The sequence below is a fragment of the Sander vitreus genome, chromosome 14 (genome assembly GCF_031162955.1).
Source record: "Sander vitreus isolate 19-12246 chromosome 14, sanVit1, whole genome shotgun sequence".
Classification (NCBI taxonomy): Eukaryota; Metazoa; Chordata; class Actinopteri; order Perciformes; family Percidae; genus Sander; species Sander vitreus.
In genome coordinates, this window is record NC_135868.1 from 3802427 (window position 1) to 3822942 (window position 20516).

Genomic DNA, 20516 nt, shown 5'->3' on the forward strand with positions numbered 1-20516 from the left:
ATGATATTGGAGGGAATGATCATTTTTGTATCATTATTCTCATTTTGATTGAAAAATATAATGAAAGAAATAAAAAGATTTAAGTGGGGATTTCTTTGCGAGGACCTGTATCAAACAAAGATTGTTTTCTTCAGTGTGTAGGATAGGATTTGTAGGCCGGGACGTCTCTGCAGCACCACAAAGTGTTGTTATTTTAGAATGGTTAGACACATATATCGCGCCCCCCCCCCTTGCGATTTGGATATTACACTAGTTCGAATTGCGATTTCGATAAAATTGCGATTAATTGTGCAGCCCTAATCCTACTGTACTTTCTAAATCATCATTCAATATCATGTTTTGTTTCCAGGGTGATTCCTCTGGAGAGGAGGATTTTGACCATCCTGCGCTGGCTGCATCTGCCTGATGATGAAAGGTACGTCTCATTTTTATTAATTTTTTTATAATCGGGACGTCACTCAGGATTTGTTTGATTAAAAATCTTCTTGACTGTGGTCTTGTACACCTGGAGTCTTTCTCATGGTACGCACTTTGACTTGCAGTAGCCGAAAAAAGCACATGTGGAACTAACAACATTAATAGCCACTTTCCGACCGGAGGGATTTTTTTTGCCACTTGGTCAGTGCGAATGAAAATGGCAAAAATGGTTTTGGGGGAGAGTAGTTAGTAGATCTGCTTAGAAGTGGACTTTTCCTATAACTAAGTTCCTGTAACTACTTGGTCGGAAAACGGCTATAGTAGGCTCAGTTCCAATTAGGGTCCCAATAAGCCAAGAAAGTGAGCCAACAAATCCTAAATTGCACGCAGCCGTCGTCAATAGCCTCTTTCTGACCAAGTAGTTACAAGAACGTAGTTATAGGAACAGTCCACTTCTAAACAGTTCTACTAACTACTCTCCCCCAAAACTGGTTTTTCCCTTTGCATTCACACTGGCCAAGTGGCTATAGGAACTAACACAGCCATCTAACCACCACTATGCGGAAAAGGGAAAAGACCCTGCCCTGAAGTAGGAGCTGAAAGAGTTACAGGAACCAGAGAAAAAAAACACGAGAAAAAAAGGGTTCTAGGAACGTTATGTTCTAGGAACTGCAAAAATCCCTCCGGTCGGAAAGCGGCTAATGTAAACAAGTCAAAATGTCTGCCGTGAGAATGGTGCAGTATAATCATTTGGACCATTGTACCTCAGGGTTCAACGTTAAGGTTTAAAAAAAATTGTACTTGCCCAAAAAGTCCATTTTTACTGGCTCCTACTGGGTTTTTTTTTTTTTTAATCATGGCACAGCATTTGTTTTCTAAATGAAGACGTTCATCTGCCTTGGCCTCAAACTTGGCGGCAAACTTAGCAAAACATTGTAGTTGTTTCATAGACACGTTCTACTGCCACCCAAGAAAACCTGCTTCTTCCAGGACGCTTGAAACTCTCGCTTTAGCCCGTACGCAGCCTTCATCTTCTTCTTCTAACAAGACAGTCGCCAGTTACGCGTAACCAGCGCCAACTCAACTTTTGATTGGCCAACGCCACGTTTAAATCATTCAACAAGCATTCTCTCATGTGGGCACGGGGGAGGAGGGCAAGAGAACGATTACGTCATTTATGATACGATGACGATCGGAGAAAATGATTGAAACCTTTTTGTGGATTGTTATATTTACTTGCCACGGGGCCAACGGGCAACCCTTACCGTTGAACCCTGTTCCTGTTGATTCTAGTTCTTTTTTTCTTGTTCACTTCATTACACAACTGTGTTTACGTTTCACGAGGAATTGATTGATGATCATAATGGAGCGTTTGTGTAATAATGACACATTTCGTCTTTTGTTTTCTCTCCCAAATAATTAGTTTTCAACTTTAAAACCTCTCCAATTTACCAAAACTGATGCTGCGTGTGACCACTGACTCCTTTTCTGAAGTTGTATTTCAAGATTTAAGATGTTTATTGTCACATGCGTAACAGTTACAGAGAATCATTGAGCTCCTTCCAACACTGCTGCTTCAATATGTATAAAAAGTAAAAATAAAATGAGAATCTAAGACATAAAATAGTGCAGAAGTTAAAATATAGTGATAAAATAGAATCCCTATATTTCTTGCTGTATAAAATGGAATATGAAAACTATGAAAAAGGCTCAATATGTAAAAATAGTCATTCCCATTTACTGTAACACACATTCTAGCTATCAAAATGTAATGTCCCTGTTTTGGCCGAGTCTTCTTTAACTGTCAGGTTTCACGCTCCTTTCCTCTGGACTCACAGAGCAGCCTAAGTGACTGCAGTTGGTTTGTTAGTGGCTGTTTAAGATGTGTGTGCAGCTGCATGAACAGGTCGTGCTCTCATGAAAGTTTTACTGAAAATGTGTACACCTTTGAGGTGGTTTTCATGCATATGTAGTTTAAAATATAACTTGTATTGTACATCAACAATCTCACAGATTGTTGTTAATCTTACACAGGGTTGTAAGAAGGGCTGTGTGTTTTACATTTTAGTCTGTGAGTTGGTAAGAAGAGTCTCTTGAAGACTTGAAGATAAAAGGTTGTTTTTAGCGTGGAGCAGATGCCGGGTCAGTGAAGGGGTCACGAGCTGATAAAGTGTTTTTTATGGTGCGGTGAGTTGAGTGTGAGTTGAGGTGAGACGCTCTCTGCCAGACACAACAAGCTCGGCGACCAAGTCATCTTTGCTCAAGTCCCAAGTAAGTCTATCCAAGACGTTCCACTTCCGGGATTGCTCCGTTGCTGTCCGTTACCTTCCTCTTTCTTTGTGTTGGCGTTCTAAACTCCGGTGGATTTGTGAGGACTATGGTTAACTGCTCCTCAGATCTCTGCAGGGTAAATCCAGACAGCTAGCTAGACTATCTGTCCAATCTGAGTTTTCTGTTGCACGACTAAAACTACTTTTGAACGTACACATGTTCCACCAAAACAAGTTCCTTCCTGAAGCTATTTTGCAGAGGCGCCGTGGCTCTGTCCGCCCAAGACGATTGTGATTGGTTTAAAGGAATGGCAATAAACCAGAGCATGTTTCTCTCCCTAGCCAGACCCACCTACGCAGCGCAGTGGAGGAGGGTCTGGCAATGCGAGGCAAAACAGTGACTCGAGTCGACTCGAGTCCAAGTCACCAAGTCTCAAGTCCACATCTCTGCGCTCACCTATGGAAAAATCATGAATACATTTTCTGTTGTGTGTCTTCAGGCCTTACGTTTACGCCGTCCACTCGGAGCAGCCCGATACCTTCGGGCACCGACTGGGACCGCTCAGCAGCGAGGTGAGTGTGACAAAGCTGCTGAAAGTGTGAAGCGGGAGTCATGCTTCATCACATCATTAAATAAATCATCCTGTGTTTCCGGTCTACAGCTGGATAACCCTCTGAGGGAGATCGATAACATCATTGGTCAGTTGATGAACGGTCTGAAGCAGATGAACCTGCATCGCTGCGTCAATGTCATCATCGTAGGAGACCACGGTATGGCCGTCGTGTTACGTCTCTTTTCTTTAGTCAGATCTGGACAGTTAATGTAAAGCTGAGTTAATAAGTAAGAGGACGACAAGGGACACAAATACAGATAAACCCCAAAAAGGACTTAATACCATTAGTTATGTAATGATCTCTGGAGCATAAGTAAAGGTTAAATGAATAATGATACCAGGGATTCTGCGGGGTCTTAAAAAGTTAGGCCTTGAAAAGTCTTAAATTTGTATTCGTAAGTATTGTGTTCAATTCTATTTTATTTCTAGTATCAAATCATAACACGAGTTATCTCAAGACACTTTACAGATAGAGTAGGTCTAGACCACACTCCCAAGACCCAAAAATTCTAGTAATTCCCCCAAAAACACTGTTTACAGATTTAAATGTGAAAATACGCATTCACTAAACCCACCAGACTCCATGTAAATAAACAGTAATTTTAGCATCGTAAAATACACTTCATTCAAAGTCGACAGAAACAAAAAACTATGAAAAGCTGTTTTGGTTTGTCTTTCCACTTTATCACAACTCTAGTTTTGGTTGACGTAAACACAGTTTACCGATTTACATGTGACAATATGTTGGCTGTACGCATGCTAAAAGTATTGTTTTTTTAAATGGGGTCTGGTGGGTTTAGCGCTAGCGATCTCTGAGCCGTTTCTGGTTAAACAAAGAGGATTTTACTTTTTTAAAAAAAGGTCTATCTCTGTAGGGATCCTTTCCACAATGTTGTGAGACACTTAGAATAATAATTCCAGGTCTAAAATCATTTTAAACAGGTCTTAATTTTCCTACGTCCATGCAACGCTACCTCTAATGTTCATTTTTGATTTATTCCGTGGTGTTGTAGTTCTTTCTTTCGCTAGTCCAAATAGAATTTTGCTGTATTACGACTACAATTGACACCAACATGCAACTTATATTGCAGCCAATCAGCTTTCCTGTTATTGGCGTATTTGAGTCTTTTTCGGATTGTACCACAGACATAAAAATGATTTTATTCTTCAGCTATGGGGAAGTGCAAGTTTAGCGATACGTGGCTTGAAAAAAATCATTTAGGGCTAAGGGGATGTTGTGATAAAGGCCTTACATTTTATTCATAATGGTCTTAAAACGGTCTTAAATTTGACTGGATACTGACTGTGCTTGGCTTTTAATCCCATCTAATCATCTCTGTAGTCAATGATTTCTAAAGGGACAATTCACCCAAACTACATAAAACTATTCTTTTCAGTTAATAGTCATGCCAATACTTTTCTGTATCTGAGTTGTGTGCCTCTATCCTCATACAAAAGAGGTGAATGGAATTTTGGTTTATGATGCTCAAAGCAGGGCAACCATACTGCTCCTCAATCAGCAGCCAGGGAACAACTTGACCAGTTCTTAACAGCCGAGTCCAGGACATATTCCAAGTCCAACAAAGGCACGAGACCGAGACAAGTGCAAGGCTTAAAAAAAAGTAGACTCAAGACCGGACTCAAGTACTACGGCCCTGGCTCAAAGCGTTAAAAAAACAGGAACTACTTTCTACAAAAGAAATAGTCCCTATGGCAACTCTTGACAGTGATTCCTGTAGATTTCCCAGAGTAACTGGGACATTGTTTCCTCGTTTTTTTCGATGCTTTTGAGGAGCACAAAGTCCCATTCACGTCCAAGCGTATTTTCAGTGGCGGCACAAGTTTCAGATCTTGGCACATTACAACAAAACTATCAACATGAACAGAAATTGAGATTTCAAATTGTGTTACTTTTAGGTAAACTGACCTTTTCAATAATAACACTTGAAAGCGTGGCTGCCCTCTCTGTCTCTCAGGTATGGAGGAGGCCCACTGTGATCGCACAGAGTTTCTCAGCAGCTACCCGCTCAACATAGAAGAGATCGCGCTGATCCCTGGCTCGCTGGGCAGAATACGACCCCGGGAACCCAAATCCCCCACATGTAAGTAGACTGTGACTGGTTTTAAAGGGTAACATCGTTTTTAAACATAGTGTCTGACAACATTATGGAAAGGATTTCTAAGGAGGTCGACCTTTCTGTTAAAGAGTAAAATCCTTTTTTTAAACGTAAAAACATCCGCAGAATTGTGATCGCTAAACCCACCAGACTCCATGTAAATAAACAGTAATTTTATCATTGTAAAACACACTTCATTCAAAGTCAACAGACACAAAATAAAACTGTGAAAAGCCGTTTGGGTCGTCTTTCCACTTTTCTAACAATCACAGCTCTAGTTTTGGTTGAAATAAACACACAGTTTACCGATTTACATGTGAAAATACACTGGCTCTATACACGCTAAAAATCGTGTTTTTTTTAAATGGAGTCTGGTGGGTTTAGTGCTAGCGATCTGTGAGCTGTTTCTGGTTGAACAAAGAGGATTTTACTCTTTTAAAAAAAGCTCTATCCCTGTAGGGATCCTTTACACAATGTTGTCAGACACTTAGAATAATAATCTGAGGCTGTCAGCGGCAAAAACAGCACTTTTAGTGGACGGAAATTGACGACGCACATGTGCCCTATACGGTTACATTGCAGCCTGGTTCGCGGCTGCCGGTTACAGCGATCTCGCTTAATACTGGACCAATGTCAAAAGATTGTTGTTCCTTCAGTCACTTATACACAGGTTGGAAAAGAAAATACCCTTTAACACCATAGACTGGATCAGATTTTATAAAATAATTAGGCAGGCTTTTGATGTGATATTTTCCTTTCCAGATGACCCCAAAGTTGTGGTTGCAAACCTCACTGTGAGTACAAAACAAAACCGTCACAACACATGTGACATTTCTCAAACTGTCCGGTGAGACAAAGACACAGAGGACAGGTCAATCACCTTTTTTTATATATATATTTGTTGTTTTCAGTGTAAAATGTCGTCTCAGCACTTCAAGCCTTACCTGAAGCAGCATTTACCCAAGAGGCTTCACTACGCCAACAACCGCAGGATCGAGGACGTCCACCTGCTGATGGAGAGGAAGTGGCACATCGCCAGGTAACCCGGGACACACTCATCCACTTCTGCTAAACGTGATGGTTTCAAAGCAACAAATCATTACCTTATTGACTCTGAGCAATGATTGTGATTACCATAAAGTAATGATGCGATCGCGGAGGAAAAAGTGCGACCCTTGATCATAGTCTGTGAGGGGCCCGGATTTGACTCGCGGGCCTTGAGTTTGACACCTGAGCTCTAGTACCACAAGAGTTTTCAGTCGTTGTTTCTACACCAGAGGTAGGGGACTCAAGTCGCACGACTTGACTTGAGTCTGACTCGAGTCGCCAATTTGATGACTCGAGACTTGCTTGACTTACTGTACATTGATAAATGACTCGACTTGACTTTGGTATTCAAGACATGAGATTTGACTTTTGACTTGAAAGGACTTGACTTTTCATTCATGTAATAGCCAAGTCCGAATTCTTATTTTTTTTTAAGCTATTGAGAAGTTACGTTTTGTTTTCGGAACATCTTTGTGCTGTACGTGCCACCCTGCCAAGTTGCTTGTCAACCTTCCAGAGCGTGGCAGACCAGCAGAGACAAAGGTAGGAGGCAGCCGTCATGGAAGGGATTATGCCCAAAATAGTGAAATTCAGATTTAAGGAGTTTGTAGTCAATGCTCGTTGTTAAAAAAAGAAAAGCAGTGTGCAAGGATTACAACTCCAAAATTACTGACACAAGAACCACAACATCCGACTTCATCTGTCATTTCAAGCAACACAAACAAAGGTACGTGAATGTGTCTTTTAGCTAACGTTAACGGCAGTTTTTGGTAAGACTTGTGACCTGGTGGACTTATAGCAGGGACTTGACTTGACTTGCTTGATTCTCACCACAGTGACTTGAGACTTTTTTGCAACCTAAAAGGTTAAGACTTGAGACTTGCTTGTGACTTGCACGTGTGACTTACTCCCCCCCGCTGGCGCACACTCTACTGGGTGAGCCATAGGCCGCCCCAGAGTTTGTGGGGTTTGTGGTTTTAATTAAAGGGTGCAAAGGCATTCAATTGTGGAAAAGACACTCTTTTTCTGTTCTGTTTGCTGCAGGAAAATGCCAGAAAAACTGAGGACTCGGTGTGGTTTCAATGGTGACCACGGCTTTGACAACAAGATAACCAGCATGAGGGTACTGTGTTGTTGTAAAGTCTCTCCAACTTTAGACTTCTTTTTCTCTCCTGTATTACAGACTGTTTGTTCTATCATGTGTTGTATCTGTAAGGGTTAATGCCCGATGAGGTGTCCATTGTCAGGTATTGCAACCTAGGGTCTTTTTGTGAATATACCCCAGTCAAACTTTAGTTTAAAAGCATATTTAGGACGGAATCATCACTTTTAAGATTTACCGTATTCTCGTTTTTCGGTCAAATGGCCTTTTGAATGGGAGTGCTAGGGACACTTTTATGCTAGCCTCAAAATAGCTATTTTTAAAACACTAAGAAGGCTCTACACAACGTGAAACTTTGCTCCAAGTATCACCAGGGTCTCTACACGTTAACGAAGACACTGACAACATTGTTTGTGTACACAGAGTTTACTAAAAAAGGTTTTGAGCAACTCACGTTAGTAGTTGTTCTTCCAGTCGCCGTCTATCGAGCCAGTCAAAAATAGTCGAGGGAGGAGAGTAAAGATGGAAAGCTCCTAAAGCTTAGTTCCATATAAATGCACGGATCATTTGTTGTTTGTTTTGTCGTTAGTGAAACACAATATTGACCTTGTATTTGAAAAAGGAGCCTCATATAGGAATGACATTTCCTCCTATGGAGTCTGTTCATTCACATTTGGAGATTGACTATTTTTGACTGGGAAAATGGCGGACAGCGTAAACAACAACTGCTAACGTGAGTTGTTCAAAACCTTTCTTTTTAGTAAACTCTGGGTACACAAACAATGTTCTCAATGCTGAGTTCATGTGTAGAGCCCCTGGTGATACTTGGAGCAAAGTTTCATGTTGTGTCGAGCCTATTAGTGTTTTAAAAATAGCTATTTTGAGGCTAGCATAAAAGTGCCCCTAGCACTCCCATTCAAAAGGCCATTTGACCTCAAAACGAAGATACGGTAAATCTTAAAAGTGATGATTCCGTCCTAAATATGCTTTTAAACGAAGGTTTGACTCGGGTACACTCACAAAAAGACCCTAGGTTGCATTTTGGCGAGAGTTACGCTTTAATGGACGACGGCGAGGCCTCCATACCTGAGGCGTGTCCATACCTGACAATGGACACCTCGAAGGTCATTAACCTGCTTATACCATGGTCACTTGCCAAATAACATATTTTTTAAAACATTAATTTATATTTTAATTTGTTTTACAATCGAAAAGTTTTCTAAAGTCTAAAGTTTTTCCAAACAATAACTCCGTTTCCCTGGCTACGCCTGAGGCTTTGACTAATACCTGGACCAATCATTCCCATCCCATAAGATTCTTATACAATGCAAACGTTATGCCCTGCTCCAGGAAATAGGAAGGACCTTAGATACGACTTGCCACCCTTAGCAACAGGAGATATTTATATAGTCCGCTCAGCTCGTAGAACCCTTCAACTCAGCTCCGAGCCATAAAGCCAACGCTATGCTAGCAAGATCCAAAGTCAATAACATTGTGTACAGTTGGCAATTAGGCAAAATAAGTTGACAGTATGTTTAACAACAAGACAAGCTAGCTATCCAGCCATGTCATTGTCCCCAAAACAATGTTGTCCCCGACAATGTTAGGCTACTGTCGGTCGAAGCCTTAGCTAAGTAGGAAGCTAAACGGCAAACTGGAGGAGACATGATCGCTGATACAAAGTAAGTAAACCCTTACGTAATGTGTTAGATATTGTTGGTCAGATATGGTCACTCACAGCTGATGTAGCCAGCACATTTATTTATTAATTTTGAACGGTAAACACCCCTTTTCACCGGAACTCCTTTAGTAGGTGTCCTAAAACACGTTTTTATGGACACCCTGCAGCCAATCAGAATCGAGTATTCACCCAGACCATGGTATAAGTATACTATAATACATCTCTGGGGTTATATTATCAGAATCAGAATCAGAAAAAAGGGTTTATTGCCACAATAAGTCCACTTAACGTGGAATTTGCCGTGGTGATTATTGCACTTCACCTGTCTAATAGAATAGTCTCTTTAGGATATACTCTCTGATTTTTCTTTGATTGAATTAATAATATGAAAGATAAACGTAGGATATCATTTGGACGCAGGGTAACCACTGAGTTATATTAGATGATATTGCTCCGGGTTTAATGTCTTATTTTCTTCACGCAGACTATTTTCATGGGTCATGGACCGAGCTTCAAGTTCCAGACAAGAGTGCCAGAGTTTGAAAATATAGAATTATACAACGTCATGTGTGGTGAGAATATTACTATCATTATTATTTGCCTTTTTAATGTCATCCGTGATGCACCTAAGGTCCTAATGAAGCCATTTAACAGGCCATACTTTCACAGGTGATGTTACATCTACACAACAAACTGTAAAAGAACATTGATCCCAAAATGTACATGCAAATACATTTCTGACATTTCATCAACAAACTGACTCTGTAACACAGGTTTATGTAATAATCGGACGCATTTTGCAGTAAAAACCCCTGAATGCAATATGTAATAAATTTCTCTGCTTTTTGTGATCAATTATAACAAAATACGGGGGTTGCACTTTTTTTGGAACAAAACATGTAAACTCATGGTGCATTATGTAATAACCAACCGAAATGGATGTCATCATTCTTTATATATATATATATATATATATATATATATATATACACATGTTTATTTTATGAATTCTAGCGTGAATCATGGCGACTCAAAAATAATTTAAGAAATACATTTTGTTTAGAAGATTACCTTTCATTGGTCAATACACGTCACTGCATTTATTACATATTGCGTTCAGGGGTTTTATTATAAAATGTGGCAGATTATTACATGACGAAGTGAAAATGCATTACATTTGGACGTTTATTTATTTATTTATTTATTTATTTATTTATGTAGGATCCCCATTAGTTGTTACCGTAACAACTATTCTTCCTGGGGTCCACACAAAAGATACAACAAAACAAGTCATTCAACGTTACAGTAATACTTCCATGTTGTCGATACAATAAATAAATACAATATAATGAATCATTTTACATTATCAATAAAATATGGGGCACCTGGAAGCTCACCTGGTAGAGTGTGCGCCCCATGTACAAAGGCTCAGTTCTTGTCGCAGCGGTCGCAGGTTCAACTCCGACCTGCGGCCCTTTGCTGCATGTCATTCCCCCTCTCTCTCCCCTTTCACATCTTCAGCTGTCCTATATAATAAAGGCCTAAAATGCCCCCCCACAAAAATCTTAAAAAAATAAATAAAATATACAGTAGTCCTACTGATACCTTCACGTTTCTTTCTCAAAAACCAAGTAACCAATGGACACGTCGTACCAGGGTACACTAGTGTCTTAGGCATACAACAGAACATGAATCCACAGTCACATCCCCACTATCATACGCAGGTTAACATGATTTCTTTTTGACAAATTGCTAATATCATAATGCCTTGTTACTAGAGCCCGACCAATAAAGGATATTTAAGGCCGATATCGATACAACTATTTGGTGATTTAAAAATCCGATATTCCGATATATCAGCCGATATATATAGATTAAAATATAAATAAATCCAGAAACACTTAACAAAACATGAACAGATTTCCCTAACATTAGTTATTTGTAGTTATTTATGAGTCCTCGCTAAAATAATATGATAATGCAGTTTATGCAGTTTGTTTTATTGTCACAACAGAACAGAGGAACATCAAAATATATTAAAGTTCTGATAGATAAAATGTATAAAAATACAAACTTAAGGTATGAAAATTAAAGGATTAAACACGAGTGTTGCCATCAGGGACGCTGTAGAGCGCCCTCTGGGGGACAGACTACGCAATGCCAACACGCAGAACATGGTTGAAGGGTGTTTCGTCCGTTTTTATTTCATTTTTTAAATATTCATTTATCGGCCATTACCGATAGTTTGGAAAATGCCTAATGTCGTCCGGTAATTTTGGCCCGCCGCTAGATCGGTCGGGCTCTAGTTGTTACTGACCCTCCCGTCTCTCTCTCTCTCTCTCTCTGTCTCTCTCTCTGTCCCTGTCAGACTTGTTGGGGTTGAAGCCGGCTCCTAACAACGGGACATACGGCAGCTTGAACGACATGCTGCAACACCCTCCGTACCAACCCAGCATGCCAGAGGAAGTGACCCTGCCGTCGCCGGCGTCCAACTCCGACGCTGTGACCCACGACCTGGGCTGCAGCTGTGACGACGAGGTCAGAGGGCTGAACAATTCTGTCTGACTTTCACCTGCATAACAAAAAAAAACCAAAAGCCGCATTATTCTTTTGTTTAAGAACAAACAACCGAGTCGGTCCTCAGACGGTGCGGCCATGCCAATTCATTTTGAATTGCGGGGTGCATTTAGGGGAGCTGGAAAAACTGAAATGTTAAGACCAATTAAACTTTTGGAGAAACGTAACCCGACGTCACGCTGCAGTTTCCGCAGGGTCTTAAAAAGTAAAAAAAAAAAAACGTCTTGAATTTCAAAACCAAACTTTGGGGCCTTAACCCTTGTGTTGTCCTCAGGTCAGATTTGACCCGTTTTTAAAAAGTTTCCATATCAGAAATTTGGGTTCCTTTCCACCAAATTGTCAAAAAAACTAACGTAGATGGTTCCATACAACCATTACTCTTCACAGGTAAAAGAAATGATCAGGTTACTACTTTTATTGAATTTGGGTGTTTTGTTTTATTTTATAGCATTTAAGAAACAAAAAGGTGATAAAAGAACGTTGAAAAAACGTGACAAAAAATGTTGGAAAGAGCTTCCAAACGCGCGGGGACAAAACAAAAACAAATAACAAAAAACAAAAACATTAAACAAATATCGCTGGAAAACAATCGACAAAAAAATCTAAAAGTGACAACATTTTTGGGAAAAAGCTTCCAAAACACGGGAAAAAAAAAAAATCAAAAAATTTTTGAAAAAAAAAAAATCGACAAAAAGTTACAAAAAATGTGGGGAAAAAGCTTCCAAACGCGCAAAAACGACAAAACATCCAAAAAAAAAGTTGGAAAAAAAAAATCTACAAAAACATTAAAAACAAATCGACACAAACGTCAAAAGGTGACAATTTAAAAAAGAAAAAAAACAAAAAACACAGCAGGAAAAAATCGCCAAAAACATTTTTTTTTAAATCGTCAAAAACGTCAAAAAGTGAAAAAATTTTTGGGAAAAAGCTTCCAAAACACGAAAAAATAAAAAAAAATTGACAAAAATGTCAAAAGGTGACAATTTTTTATTTTTTTTAAATTAAAAAAAATGACAAAACATCCCAAAAAAAAATTGAAAAAAAAAATCTACAAAAACATTGAAAACAAATCGACACAAACGTCAAAAGGTGACAATTTTTTTTTTTTCAAACGCATGGGGAAAAAAATCGACAAAAACATAAAAAAAATAAAAAAATAAATAAAAACACAGCTGGAAAAAAATCGACAAAAACATTTTTTTTTTTAATTGTCAAAAACGTCACAAAAAAGTGACAATTTTTTGGGGAAAAAGCTTCCAAAACCAGCGGAAAAAAAAAATCTACAAAACATCCCAAAAAAAAATCGTGGAAAAAAAAACAATTGACAAAAATGTCAAAAGGTGACAATTTTTTTTTTTTTTTCAAACGCACGGGGGAAAAAAAATGACAAAACATCCCAAAAAAAAGTTGAAAAAAAAAATCTACAAAAACATTGAAAACAAATCGACACAAACGTCAAAAGGTGACAATTTTTTTTTTTTCAAACGCATGGGGAAAAAAATCTACAAAAAAATAAAAAATAAAAAAATAAAAAAAAACACAGCTGGAAAAAAACATTTTTTTTTAAATCGACAAAAACGTCAAAAAGTGACACATTTTTTTGGAAAAAGCTTCCAAAACGGGGAAAAAAAATCTACAAAACATCCCAAAAAAATCGGTGAAAAAAAAAAAACAATTGACAAAAACGTCAAAGGTGACAATTTTTTTTTTTCCAAACGCATGGGGAAAAAAATCGACAAAAAACATTTAAAAAAAACACAGCTGGAAAAAATCAACAAAAACATTTTTTTTTAAATCGTCAAAAACGTCAAAAAGTGAAAAAATTTTTTGGAAAAAGCTTCCAAAACCCGGGAAAAAAAAAAAAAAAATCTACAAAACATCCCCAAAAATCCATCCATCCATCCATCCATCTTCATCCGCTTATCCGGGGTCGGGTCGCGGGGGTAGCAGCTCCAGCAGGGGACCCCAAACTTCCCTTTCCCGGGCCACATTAACCAGCTCCGACTGGGGGATCCCGAGGCGTTCCCAGGCCAGGTTAGAGATATAATCCCTCCACCTAGTCCTGGGTCTCCCCGAGGCCTCCTCCCAGCTGGACGTGCCTGAACACCTCCCTAGGGAGGCGCCCCAGGGGGCATCCTTACTAGATGCCCGAACCACCTCAACTGGCTCCTTTCGACGCAAAGCGAGCAGCGGCTCTACTCCGAGCTCCTCACGGATAACTGAGCTTCTCACCCTATCTCTAAGGGAGACGCCAGCTACCCTCCTGAGGAAACCCATTTCGGCCGCTTGTACCCTGGATCTTGTTCTTTCGGTCATGACCCAGCCTTCATGACCATAGGTGAGGGTAGGAACAAAAACTGACCGGTAGATTGAGAGCTTTGCCTTCTGGCTCAGCTCTTTTCGTCACAACGGTGCGATAAATTGAATGTAATACCGCACCTGCTGTGCCGATTCTCCGACCAATCTCCCGCTCCATTGTCCCCTCACTCGCGAACAAGACCCCAAGGTACTTGAACTCCTTCACTTGGGGGTAAGGACTCATTCCCTACCTGGAGAAGGCACTCCATCGGTTTCCTGCTGAGAACCATGGCCTCCGATGAGGTGCTGATCCTCATCCCAGCCGCTTCACACTCGGCTGCGAACCGATCCAGTGAGTGCTGAAGGTCACAGGCCGATGATGCCATCAGGACCACATCATCTGCAAAAAGCAGCGATGAGATCCCCAGCCCACCGAACTGCAACCCCTCTCCACCCGACTACGCCTGATATCCTGTCCATAAATACTACAAACAGGATTGGTGACAAAGCTTAGCCCTGGCGGAGGCCAACTCTCACCTGAAACGAGTCCGACTTACTGCCGAGAACCCGGACACAGCTCTCGCTTTGGTTGTACAGAGATTGGATGGCCCTGAGAAGGGACCCCTCACCCCGTACTCCCGCAGCACCTCCCACAGTATCTCCCGGGGCACCCGGTCATACGCCTTCTCCAGATCCACAAAACACATGTAGACTGGTTGGGCATACTCCCAGGCTCCCTCCAGGATCCTTGCAGAGTAAAGATCTGGTCCGTTGTTCCACGACCAGGACGGAATCCGCATTGTTCCTCTTCAACCTGAGATTCGACTATCGACCGAACCCTCCTTTCCAGCACCTTGGAGTAGACTTTACCGGGAGGCTGAGAAGTGTGATACCCCTGTAATTGGCACACACCCTCTGGTCCCCCCTTTTTAAAAAAGGGGAACCACCACCCCGGTCTGCCACTCCTTAGGCACCGTCCCCAGACTTCCACGCAATGTTGAAGAGGCGTGTCAACCAAGACAACCCCTCCACACCCAGAGCTTTAAGCATTTCTGGGACGGATCTCATCAATTCCTGGGGCTTTGCCACTGTGGAGTTGTTTAACTACCTCAGCAACCTCCACCAGGGAAATTGATGCCAATCCCCCCTCATCCTCCAGCTCTGCCTCTACCATAGAGGGCGTATTAGTCGGATTTAGGAGTTCCTCAAAGTGCTCCTTCCACCGCCCTATTACCTCCTCAGTTGAGGTCAACAGCGTCCCATCCTTACTGTACACAGCTTGGATGGTTCCCCGCTTCCCCTCCTGAGGTGGCGAACGGTTTTCCAGAAGCACCTTGGTGCCGACCGAAAGTCCTTCTCCATGTCTTCTCCGAACTTCTCCCACACACGCTGCTTTGCCTCTTTCACGGCAGAGGCTGCAGCCCTTCGGGCCCTTCGGGTACCTTGCAACTGCCTCCGGAGTCGTCTGGGATAACATATCCCGGAAAGACTCCTTCTTCAGTCGGACGGCTTCCCTGACCACCGGGCGTCCCACCACGGTGTTCGTGGGTTACCGCCCCTTGAGGCACCTAAGACCCTAAGACCACAACTCCTCACCGCAGCTTCAGCAATGGAAACTTTGAACATTGTCCACTCGGGTTCAATGCCCCCAGCCTCCACAGGGATGCACGAAAAGCTCCGCCGGAGGTGTGAGTTGAAAGTCTGTCGGACAGGGGCCTCCTCCAGACGTTCCCAATTTACCCGCACTACCCGTTTGGGCTTACCAGGTCTGTCCAGAGTCTTCCCCCACCCCCTGACCCAACTCACCACCAGATGGTGATCGGTTGACAGCTCCGCCCCTCTCTTCACCCGAGTGTCCAAAACATATGGCCTCAGATCAGATGAAACGATTATAAAATCGATCATTGACCTTTTGGCCTAGGGTGCTCTGGTACCAAGTACACTTATGAGCATCCCTATGTTCGAACATGGTGTTCGTTATAGACAATCCATGACTAGCACAGAAGTCCAACAACAAACAACCACTCTGGTTTAGATCAGGGAGGCCGTTCCTCCCAATCACGCCTCTCCATGTGTCTCCATCATTACCCACGTGCGCGTTGAAGTCCCCCCAGCAGAACTATGGAGTCCCCAACTGGAGCCCCATGCAGGACTCCACTCAAGGTCTCCAAGAAGGCCGAATACTCTGAACTCTTGTTTGGTGCATATGCACAAACAACAGTCAGAGTTTTCCCCCCACAACCCGCAGGCGTAGGGAGGCGACCCTCTCGCCCACCGGGTTAAACTCCAACGTAGCGGCGCTCAGCCGGGGCTTGTGAGTATCCCCACACCCGCCCGGCGCTCACACCCTGGGCAACTCCGGAGAAGAAAAGAGTCCAACCCCTATCCAGGAGTATGGTTCCAGAACCAAGACTGTGCGTAGAGGTAAGCCCCCACCAGATCTAACCGGTAGCGCTCCACCTCCCGCACAAGTTCCGGCTCCTTTCCCCACAGAGAGGTGACATTCCACGTCCCCCAGAGCCAGCCTCTGCTGCCCGGGTCTGGTCCGTCGAGGCCCCTGACCTTCACTGCCACCCATGTGGCAGCGCACCCGACCCCAGCGGTTCCTCCCACAGGTGGTGGGCCCATGGGATGGAGGGATGTCCGCCACGTAGCTTTTTTCGGGCTGTGCCCGACCGGGCCCGTGGCAAACCCGGCCACCAGACGCCGCTGACGAGCCCTCCATCTGGGCCTGGCTCCAGACGGGGGGCCCCGGGCTTCCTCCGGGCAGGGTCACTTCATCCCTTCCTCGATTTTTCATAGGATTTTTGAACCATTCTTTGTCTGGCCCCTCACCTGAGACCACTTTGCCTTGGGAGACCTCTACCAGGAGCACAAAGCTCCAGACAACACAGCCCTCAGGTTCATAGGGACACACAAACCTCTCCACCACGATAAGGTGATGGTTCCCGGAGAAGCCCCCAAAAAATCGTGAAAAAAAAAAAAAATTGACAAAAATGTCAAAATGTGACAAATTTTTTTGGAAAAAGCTTCCAAAACACAGGGGAAAACAATCGACAAAACATCCCAAAAAAAACGGTGAAAAAAAAAAAAACATTTAAAAAAATCAACAAAAACGTCAAAAAGTGACACATTTATTTGGAAAAAGCTTCCAAAACGCGGGGGTAAATAAATCGACAAAAACATTAAACAAATATCGCTGGAAAACAATCGACAAAAAAATCTAAAAGTGCTCATTGAAATACTTTTTTTTTTAATTCCTTGGTTGTAGTTCTTTATTTCAATAGTCCAAATATAATTTTGCTGTATATGTACAGATTATAAACTTTCACTCATAAAAAGGTCTTAAAATGTCTTACATTTGACTTGTTGAAACCTGCAAAAACCCTGGTCATGTAACCGGCGATCAGACTTCAGTCAGTGTGTTTTGAGGCGGTATGTGAGAGTCCCGTACAGGAAACAGGAAACAGGAAACAGGAAACATCACTGCCTCTATTGCTGCCTCAAGAAAGTTTTAAAACACCAAACACAAGCACCGTACCGCCCGGGAGTTTGTGGAACAGCTGACTGTTTCCTCGGCCCCTTCGTCTCTTTTTCTTTCTCTCTTTCTCCGTGAAACGAAGCCGCCTTCGAGTGCGGTCAGAAATGTCGAGATCTACAAACGATCTTCACAATTATGAAATATAAAGTCTGCTTGTGCTACACTGGGGGTTAAAGAACAGTATGTCACACAAATAGGCCGTTTCAGTGACACTCCCACCGCCGCACAACCCTGCAGCGACTCAGCGGATCGCTGCTTCTAGTCTGAACGTGCCGTTAGGGGACAGAAAACCATCCAAACAATCTGCTGTCATAAACCATGTTTTTGTGTTACAGAACAAAGTGGAGGAGGTCATTGAAGCCTTCAGTCCAGCACCAGATGGACTCTACAGTTACAGTAGGTTCCTCTCACACCTCAGTCTCTTTTTTAAGGATAGATACCGCATGCAGAAGGCACAACGGACCACTAGATTGTCCAAGTTATTCCACTTTGAAAAGTGGCACAAGCTCAGAAGTAGTTTTAGTAGTAGCAAGTAGCCACAAAATATACGTGCAAATGTCAGTATTTCAGTACCAAGTCATTGAGTTTCACTGCGAAACCGAGGCATTATTTCCAGTTTCCAGTTACTGTCTAATGTTCTGCTGTGGACGGGGGCAGCAGCTAAATGCATTTTAGACACATCAAATATCTATCAGTTTAAAGTCAGCGCTATAATATAATGCTGTAATTAGCTTTACCTTGCTGTCAGACAGCCCTTTACGACAGGGAACTGAAGCCGTTATCGCCGCTTTCTTCAAAGCCACCAGACTCCTTATTTCTCCTCCTAATTTTACCTCGCAGAACACGGGAGTTGCTTCTCTACCGCTTCCTCCATCGGTTGCTTTGTTCATGTTAATGTGTGACATTGGTAAGTCCAAACTCTTTTTTTCAACCTTTTTTAAAAACCAAAGTCACACAATAACACAAAAAGAGAGGTACAGCAGCAACTCCCCGTGTTCTGCGAGGTAAAATTACAGTTTTTGTCAAAAGAGTCTGGTGGCTATGAGATAAGTATCTCATATAACCACACTAAAAAGATCCAAACTATCTCTTTAATTAACTGTGTGTGTGTGTGTGTGTGTGCGTGTGTCTGTGTGTTTGTGTGTGTTTGTGTGCATGTGTGTGTGCGTGTGTGTGTGTGTGTGTGTGTGTGTGTGTGTGTGTCTGTGTGCGCGTGTGTGCAGACAGTACCCACCTCCCGTTTGGTCGTCCGGCCGTGATGTTTGACACTCAGTACAGTTTGCTTCATCACGTGGAGTTCATCAGCGGCTACAGCAAAGAGCTGGCCATGCCTCTGTGGACAGCATACACGCTGCCTCGACAGGTACTCATTACATCTTTTACCTGGTTTTCTACAAACTTTACTGTATCAATTGTTTTTTTTTATACTTGAACAAACTTGACATCACTGCAGATTGTATTCCAAAGCAAACATCAGTCTTTGTATTAATATTGATTCCCTTCCTTCCAATCCAAGCATAACGACCAATTAAAAGTCCTAAAGTCTACAAATTGAACACAAGTAAGCACTCTATTTACAAAATAAAAACACACTAGAGTGCGGATTTTTCTGTCCGAGCCCGGCCCGCGTCCGACAGGCATTAAGATATTTACAGGGTTCATACGTTTTGAAAAAACCTGGAAAAGTTTTGGAATTTGAAAAATGCGAATTCCAGGCCGGGAAAGGTTTTGGAAACAAAAAAAGACCCAGAAAGTTTTGGAAAAGTCATGGATTTTTTTTTAACACAGCATAACAATATGTGATTAATAAATGTATTTTCACGTCGTCTTAACCTCAACGTTCTATTCGGGGCGCGATATTACGAATCCCGCTATGAACCACATACATTGTCCTTCATTTTATTGTTAAATCTCTGAGGGGAAAATTTTAATTTTTATTGTATAATGTCGACTGACATTTTCAGGAATACATAGTCATGGAAATTTGCCAAAAAGTCATGGAAAAGTCATGAAAACGTCATGGAAAAGTATTGGTTAAAAATATTTTTTCTCATACTAATGACACATGTACGTTTGTTTGTTTGGAAAGCCCGCTTTTATTAAGCAACTGTAGGAAGGCATTCGGAAATGTCAACAGATGAGCGTATCAGCGCACACGGGGCAACAAGCGCACGTTAACACACTTTTTTAAATTGAAAATGTTCAATGCCTTATCGCGTTGATGTGACCGAGCCCGACCCGAACCTCATTTCTAAATATCTGTCCGAACCCGGCCCGACGGTACCCGACGGGGCTCGGTTCTAGTTTTTATACAAGCATAAACAAAAGCTGAGAAGACATTCAACTCACAAGTCTGTCTGAGTAGATTTGCCTAGACTCAATACTGTCTCCTTCAACTAATGAAAAGTGCTTTGAGTAGTTAAGGGGTGATATAACCCCGGGCTCTTAACAAAGGGTCTCACTCAGCGACCAGTGGAATATAAGTGGAATGCTTAACACTAAGCTAGAGAAAAGGCAGACATAATTAAATCAGGAGACATTAAAGGTTTACTGATAAAGTAAAACAATTATAGAAACCTAATCAGTGAACAGGAAAGGGAATATTAGGATAACATGTGTAATTGTTAGGTCATTCCCTTTTCTTCAACACTGCCCAGTGAGCCAAGAACGTCCAGAAACTATTGCACCAGAATTTTCTCCCAAACACAGTGTTTATACTTCCCCTGACCTCCCTCAGCTCCCGACTCTGTCTTTCATGTAGTTGAACTGGGTGTCAACGTTGTAAAATCCTGGCCCCCGTTACTGCCCCACATTACAAGTCGTTGTACATGGTGTGTGACAGTGTGCTTGTG

The 20516-nt window shown here is 42.0% G+C and overlaps 1 protein-coding gene across 1 annotated transcript in view; it reads left to right on the forward strand.

The window, feature by feature from the left end:
• enpp2l (ectonucleotide pyrophosphatase/phosphodiesterase 2-like) overlaps positions 1-20516 on the forward strand; it is a 72667-nt gene that overhangs the window by 22314 nt on the left and 29837 nt on the right. Inside the window, exons 10-20 of the mRNA XM_078267710.1 lie at positions 350-415; positions 3188-3260; positions 3350-3458; positions 5278-5403; positions 6181-6212; positions 6330-6457; positions 7510-7588; positions 9733-9820; positions 11617-11786; positions 18000-18060; positions 18888-19027. Of these exons, the coding sequence (XP_078123836.1) occupies positions 350-415; positions 3188-3260; positions 3350-3458; positions 5278-5403; positions 6181-6212; positions 6330-6457; positions 7510-7588; positions 9733-9820; positions 11617-11786; positions 18000-18060; positions 18888-19027 (1072 nt within the window). The remainder of the gene's footprint in view (positions 1-349; positions 416-3187; positions 3261-3349; positions 3459-5277; positions 5404-6180; positions 6213-6329; positions 6458-7509; positions 7589-9732; positions 9821-11616; positions 11787-17999; positions 18061-18887; positions 19028-20516) is intronic.